At 51.1% G+C, this 7,500-nt stretch overlaps 1 protein-coding gene across 1 annotated transcript in view; it reads left to right on the forward strand.

The window, feature by feature from the left end:
- Positions 1 to 915: 915 nt before the first annotated feature.
- The window catches only part of nup107 (nucleoporin 107), a 14,278-nt gene continuing 7,693 nt past the window's right edge, over positions 916 to 7,500 (forward strand). The window contains exons 1-17 of the mRNA XM_083692088.1: positions 916 to 1,081; positions 1,556 to 1,644; positions 1,815 to 1,907; positions 2,077 to 2,189; positions 2,286 to 2,397; positions 2,498 to 2,601; positions 2,872 to 2,999; positions 3,295 to 3,343; positions 3,855 to 3,926; positions 4,064 to 4,152; positions 4,493 to 4,571; positions 4,726 to 4,839; positions 6,020 to 6,110; positions 6,312 to 6,391; positions 6,478 to 6,537; positions 7,015 to 7,160; positions 7,239 to 7,287. Of these exons, the coding sequence (XP_083548214.1) occupies positions 1,071 to 1,081; positions 1,556 to 1,644; positions 1,815 to 1,907; positions 2,077 to 2,189; positions 2,286 to 2,397; positions 2,498 to 2,601; positions 2,872 to 2,999; positions 3,295 to 3,343; positions 3,855 to 3,926; positions 4,064 to 4,152; positions 4,493 to 4,571; positions 4,726 to 4,839; positions 6,020 to 6,110; positions 6,312 to 6,391; positions 6,478 to 6,537; positions 7,015 to 7,160; positions 7,239 to 7,287 (1,479 nt within the window). The 5' untranslated portion in view covers positions 916 to 1,070. The remainder of the gene's footprint in view (positions 1,082 to 1,555; positions 1,645 to 1,814; positions 1,908 to 2,076; positions 2,190 to 2,285; positions 2,398 to 2,497; positions 2,602 to 2,871; positions 3,000 to 3,294; positions 3,344 to 3,854; positions 3,927 to 4,063; positions 4,153 to 4,492; positions 4,572 to 4,725; positions 4,840 to 6,019; positions 6,111 to 6,311; positions 6,392 to 6,477; positions 6,538 to 7,014; positions 7,161 to 7,238; positions 7,288 to 7,500) is intronic.

The raw sequence follows: 7,500 nt of genomic DNA on the forward strand, positions 1-7,500 counted from the left end.
GGGGTGGGGGGGGTGGCGGAGGGGCGGGGTGGGGGGGTGGCGGAGGGGCGGGGTGGGGGGGGGTGGCGGAGTGAATGGAAACTAAAAGGCCTTAAGTGGTGGCGTTTTGTATCACCCAGCATCTGGAGTTCAATAAACTGGATTACCATGCAAGAGCTCTCTATGGAGCCACAACCTGAGAGTGTGTGTGTGTGTGTGTGTGTGTTCTGTTAGTGTGTGCTGTGTGTGTTCTGTTAGTGTGTGTTGTGTGTTCTGTTAGTGTGTGTGTTCTGTTAGTGTGTATTGTCCTCAGAGAATGAGAAATGGATGGAGAAATACACACACACAGTACTGCTATTCTGGGCCTGCAGGAAGCACTGAGGACTCTCAGCAAGAACACAACACTGATGACACACTGATATTGATATCTCTCTGTCTCTCTCTCTCTCTGTCTCTCTCTCTCTCTCTCTCTCTCTCTCTGTCTCTGTCTCTCTCTCTCTCTGTCTCTCTCTGTCTCTCTCTCTCTCTCTCTGTGTCTCTCTCTCTCTCTCTCTGTCTCTCTCTCTCTGTCTCTGTCTCTCTCTCTCTGTCTCTCTCTGTGTCTCTCTCTCTCTCTGTCTCTGTCTCTCTCTCTCTCTCTCTCTCTCTGTCTCTCTCTCTCTCTCTGTCTCTCTCTCTCTCTCTCTGTCTCTCTCTCTCTCTCTCTGTCTCTCTCTCTCTCTCTCTCTCTAGTTTATTATATTTCTAATTGATGACAAAAGTGCTGAACCAACCTGACAGGAAGTGACGACGTCTCAGGTCGCTGGAGGACTCCTGACGTCAGAGACAAAGACAACTACATCCGGTTGAGTTCGTGATGCTAACCAGACAAAAGTAATCGAGTATTCTAAATAAAGGTTTTTATATATCAAATCAATACATTTCAGTCCGTTTTCAGAATGTCTTGGGTCAGGTGGTCTGTGTTGTGTTTGGAGATGACGGCCGGCGAGAGGAGGTGAGACGAGTTCCTGTTGAAATATCGAAGCTCGACTGTCCGTCCTGCCGGAGCGGGAAGCAGCGCAGTGCAGCGCAGCGCAGCGGCAGACGGTGTGATGATGGACTGGTAAATACGCTCTTTAACTCCATCTCTACCGTGTGTATTAACGGGTAAAACGGAGGTAATACCGTGTGTGTGTGTGTGTGTGTGTTGCAGTCATGTTTGGACTGTCTGACAGCTCCATGTGGCGGCCGGCCGGCAGGCTAACGCTAGCTAGCTAAGCTAAGCTAGCTCCCCGCTGCTGGTCCGACTTCAGATCATATTCAACATGTTTATTCAGATCATATTCAACATGTTTATTCAGATCATATTCAACATGTTTATTCAGATCATATTCAACATGTTTAATCAGATCATATTCAACATGTTTAATCAGATCATATTCAACATGTTTAATCAGATCATATTCAACATGTTTAATCAGATCATATTCAACATGTTTATTCAGATCATATTCAACATGTTTCAGCCTGATCACACCTGTTCACCAGCTCACATCACAGCTGGTCTCTGTCTCACACGGTCCCGTCCGTCTCTTAGGGGCCAGAGTGAGCTGATGTCCCCCGTGGTTCGGGATGCAGAGATGACCCGCGCAGCACGCAGGAAAAGCTCCCACAAGAAGGTTGTCTGTATCCTTTCTGTTACCTAGCCCTAGGACCTAGCCCTAACTCTAGCCCTAACCCAGTTTACACTGTCTGTTACCTAGAACACATAGTGTAGACTGTCTGTTACCGATTGGTTGTGAGTGGATATCCTGATTGCTGATTGGTTGTGAGTGGATATCCTGACCCTCCTCCAGTCCCGTCTCCTGGTGATGTCAGCCCTGGGGCCTCCCTCACCCCGGCCTCCCGCTCACTGCTCCGACCTCCCGGGTCCCTCTTCAAACAGGCCCGTAAGAACCTCTGCCTGTGCCTGTCTGACCTGTCTGTCTGACCTGTCTGCCTGTCTGTCTCTCTCTCTCTCTCTCTCTCTGGCTGTGATGGTGTGTGTATGTGTGTCTCTCTCTGGTTGTGATGTGTGTGTGTGTGTGTGTGTGTGTGTGTGTGTGTGTTTCCTGACAGTCACCCCCAGGAGTGGTGTGAGGAACCCCGACATGTCGGCCATCTTGGGGACCGGGGGCCGGACGCCTCACTTCTTCCACACGCCTCGGCCAGGGCTGGGCAGCATGAGCATGGTGAGGGAGGGGGAGGGAGGGAGGGAGGGTGTCGTAGAACTTTGATGACAGTAACTGGATTGTGGTGTGTGTGTGTGTGTGTGTGTGTGTGTGTAGAACCTAGATGACAGTGAGTGGACCAGCCTGTGTGCGTCCCCTGCGTCGGGGCTGGGGGACGGCAGCCTCAGGGAGGAGGTCAGCCTGAGGGAGGAGGACCCCGGGGAGGCCGGTGAGACCACCACACAGAGCCTCACTACAGCTTCTGGATGAGCCTTCAGCTCAGCGGGCTAACAGGGGTGTGTGTGTGTGTGTGTGTGTGTGTTCGGCAGCGTCGGCCAGTCTGTTCCCTGAGTTCCTGCAGTCGTACCTTCGCCACTCCTCCAGCGCCGTGTTTGACCTGCTAGAAGAGTACGAGACCCTCTGCCAGGACAAGGTGTGGGGGGGGGGGGGTCTGCCAGGACAAGGTGGGGGGGGGGGGTCTGCCAGAACAAGGTGGGGGCATCTGCCAGGACAAGGTGGGGGGGGGGGGGGGGGGGTCTGCCAGGACAAGGTGGGGGCATCTGCCAGGACAAGGTGGGGGGGGGGGGGGGGGTCTGCCAGGACAAGGTGGGGGGCGGACGGACGAGGAGGAGGAGAAAGATAACATATTCGGGATGGCCAGTGACTGTGTGTGTGTGTGTGTGTGCGTGCGTGTGTGTGCCAGGTGGGCGTGCTGCAGAGGCTGGTCCTGCGCGCGGCGCCTGGGCAGCAGAAGTCGTGGAAGACGGCGGGCGTCAAGTGGCTCCTGCAGCAGGAGATGGTGACCTGGCGCCTCCTTACATCACTCTACAGGTCTGTCTGTCTGCCTGCCTGCCTGTCTGTCTGTCGACCTGTCTGTCTGACTACCTGTCTGTCTGACGACCTGTCTGTCAGTCTGCCTGTCTGTCTCTCTACCTCTCTATTCCATCTATAGATTAATCTTCTTCGCCTCCTCCTCAGAACTCATTGGAGGAGAGGGTCAGAGGGGAGGAGCCTCAAAGCTTTTCCTCCAATGTGTTTTGAGAAGGAGGCGAGCGCAGAGGAAGCAACCAATCAGATTCAGCCTCTTTGTTTTGGTCACCTGGTCTGACTCTGGTTGTGTCTCCAGGGACAGGATCCAGACAGCACTGGAAGATGACAGCATGATGGATGTGGCTGTGAGTAGAAGTGTGTGTGTGTGTGTGTGTGTGTGTGTGTGTGTGTGTGTGTGTGTGTGTGTGTGTGTGTGTGTGTGTGTGTGTGTGTGTACCCCAGAATGACAAAGCAAAAACAGGTTTTTAGAAATGTCAGTAAATGTATTAAAATTGAAATACAGAAATACCTCATGTACAGAAGTATTCAGACCCTTTGCTCTGACACACGCAAAAATGTCATCAACAAATCACTCAGTAAGTTGAATTGAGTCCATCTTAATGCAAGGATAATAGTCATTTTGGAATTAATATTTGTTTTTATAGGGTCTCTGATTTGCATAGGAATCAATTCCACACTGTGGATCAGGTTGTCATTACAAACTGAGCAGATGGAGAGGAACAAAACTGCTCAGGAATGAGACCCTGAGGCCTAGGGAGACTTACAAAAATCTACATTGTGTGTGTGTGTGTGTGTGTGTGTGTGTGTGTGTGTGTGTGTGTGTGTGTGTGTGTGTGTGTGACTGGTGTCCTCCAGGCCCCCAGTGAGAGTGAGAAGGTGGTGATGGAGCATCTGTTCCAGAGGGATGCTGTGGTTCGTCAGAGTCAGGTAGGAACACCCCCGCCCGGCCTCACAGGTACCATGCGGACCATGGGGGGGGTTCTGGTTGTTCTTCCTGTACTCCTCTGACAGACGTTGAGAACAGCCATGTGACCTGTGATGACATCACCCCTCCTCTCCTCTAGCTCGTAGTGGATTGGCTGGAGAGCATCGCGAAAGACGAGATTGGAGACTTCACTGACAACATCGAGTACTACGCCAAGTCTGTGTGTTGGTGAGCAGATGAATCCTTAACCTCGGTCTGGTCTTAACCTAGGACTGGTCTTAACCTCGGTCTGGTCTTAACCTAGGACTGGTCTTAACCTCGGTCTGGTCTTAACCTAGGACTGGTCTTAACCTAGGACTGGTCTTAACCTAGGACTGGTCTTAACCTCGGTCTGGTCTTAACCTAGGACTGGTCTTAACCTAGGACTGGTCTTAACCTAGGTCTAGTCCTAACCTAGGTCTGGTCCTAGACATCCATACTTTCTCAGTGTTTTAAACCAGTCGTGATATCGTGTGTGTGTGTGTGTGTGTGTGTGTGTGTGTGTGTGTGTGTGTGTGTGTGTGTGTAGGGAGAACACCCTCCATGGTCTGAAGATGAGGAGAAATGCGCCCAACACAGGATTCACCATCCCTCTGGTCACTGAGCTGGTAGGACATAAACACACACTCACTTCAACACACCACACACACTCACTTCAACACACACACTCCCACCATCTTCCAGTGATGAAGTCATATGTCTGATTGATACTAGTTGTGTGTGAAGCATTTATTCTCTGATTGTGTGTGTGTGTGCGTGCAGGACCCTGACGCTCCCATCAGGCAGCGTCGTCCCCTGGCAGAGCTGGACCGTGAGGACGACGCACGACTACTGAAGTACCTGTTCAGCCTCATCAGAGCTGGGATGACGGAGGAGGTCTCCACACACACACACACACACACACACACACACCATACTACATACACACACACACACACCATACTACATACACACACACACACACCATACTACATACACACACACCATACTACATACACACACACACCATACTACATACACACACCATACTACACACACACACACACACACACACCATACTACATACACACACACACACACACCATACTACATACACACACACACACACACCATACTACATACACACACACACACACCATACTACATACACACACACACCATACTACATACACACACCATACTACACACACACACACACACACACACACACCATACTACATACACACACACACACACCATACTACATACACACACCATACTACATACACACACACCATACTACATACACACACACACACACACACCATACTACATACACACACACACACACACCATACTACATACACACACATACACACACTACATACACACACCATACTACATACACACACCATACTACATACACACACATACACACACTACATACACACACACACACACACACACACACCATACTACATACACACACATACTACATACACACACACACACACACACCATACTACAAACACACACACCATACTACATACACACACACACACACACACACCATACTACATACACACACACACACACCATACTACATACACACACACACACACACACACACCATACTACATACACACACACACACACACACACACCATACTACATACACACACACACACACCATACTACATACACACACACACATACATACACACCATACTACATACACACACATACACACACACACACACACACACCATACCACACACACCATACTACATACACACACACACACCATACTACATACACACACACACACACCATACCACACACACACACACCACACACACACATACATACATACATACACACACACACACACCATACCACACACACATACACACCACACACACATATATACACCACACCACACACACACACACACCACACACACACAAACACCACACCACACACACACACACACACTACTACAGAACCGTTACCATACACAACCTGCCACACAGAGACTGATGTGTGTGTGTGTGTGTGTGTGTGTGTGTGTGTGCAGGCCCAGAGGCTGTGTAAGCGTTGTGGACAGGCCTGGAGGGCGGCGACACTGGAGGGCTGGAAGCTTCACCACGACCCCAACATCAACACAGGTGGGTCAGGGTTCACACACACACGGCTGCGCATGGAGCTGGTTCCTGTGTGTGTGTGTGTGTGTGTGTGAGTACCTACCCCCTAACCCCAACATAGTGTTCTTATGATGACTGATGTTCAGATGATTCACTTACTTAAACAAATGGATTAGTTGTAAGTCGCTTTGGATAAAGGCGTCTGCTAAGTGTGTGTGTGTGTAGGGGGTGCAGAGCTCCTGCCAGTAGAAGGGAACCCTCATCGGAGTGTGTGGAAGGTGAGCTGCTGGAGGATGGCGGAGGAGGTGAGTTAACCTGGAGGCTGCTGTAGAGGCTGGAGGCTGCTGTAGAGGCTGGAGGCTGCTGTAGTAACGTCTCTCTTCTTCTTCAGGATCAGTTCAACAGATATGAGACGGCCATCTATGCTGTCCTGAGTGGGAACCTCAAACGGGTACGTGTGTGTGTGTGTGTGTGTGTGTGTGTCTCTCACTGCTGTGTGTGTGTGTGTGTGTGTGTCTCACTGCTGTGTGTGTGTGTGTGTGTGTGTGTGTCTCACTGCTGTGTCTGTGTGTGTGTGTGTGTGTGTGTGTGTGTGTGTGTGTGTGTGTGTCTCACTGCAGTGTGTGTGTGTGTGTGTGTGTGTGTCTCACTGCTGTGTGTGTGTGTGTGTGTGTGTGTGTGTGTGTGTGTCTCTCTGCAGTGTGTGTGTGTGTGTGTGTCTCACTGCTGTGTGTGTGTGTGTCACTGCTGTGTGTGTGTCTCACTGCTGTGTGTGTGTGTGTGTGTGTGTGTGTGTGTGTGTCTCACTGCTGTGTGTGTGTGTGTGTGTGTGTGTGTCTCACTGCTGTGTGTGTGTGTGTGTGTGTGTCTCACTGCTGTGTGTGTGTCTCACTGCTGTGTGTGTGTGTGTGTGTGTGTGTGTGTGTAGCTGCTGCCAGTGTGTGAGTCATGGGAGGACAGTGTGTGGGCGTATGTCCGTGTTGTGGTGGACTCCCTGCTGGAACAGGAGGTCCGCTCCACCGGCCTGGGCCAGGACCAGCTGGACCAGCTCCCCAGAGACTACCTGGAGGCCAAGTAAGACACACACACACACACACACACACACACACTCTCTCTCTCTGTGTATTAGACTGAACATGTCTCTTCCTCCAGCTGGACCCTACAGAAGGTGTTTGAAGAGCTGCAGGCCACAGAGTCCAAGGTGAACCCTGACCCTAGCCCTGACTCTGACCCTAGCCCTGACTCTGACCCTAGCCCTGACTCTGACCTTAGCCCTGACCCTGACCTTAGCCCTGACCCTAGCCCTGACTCTGACCCTGACTCTGACCCTGACTCTGACCCTGACTCTGACCCTAGCCCTGACTCTGACCCTGACTCTGGCCCTGACTCTGACCCTAGCCCTGACTCTGACCCT

This window comes from Argentina silus (assembly GCF_951799395.1).
Source record: "Argentina silus genome assembly, chromosome: 20".
NCBI lineage: Eukaryota > Metazoa > Chordata > Actinopteri > Argentiniformes > Argentinidae > Argentina > Argentina silus.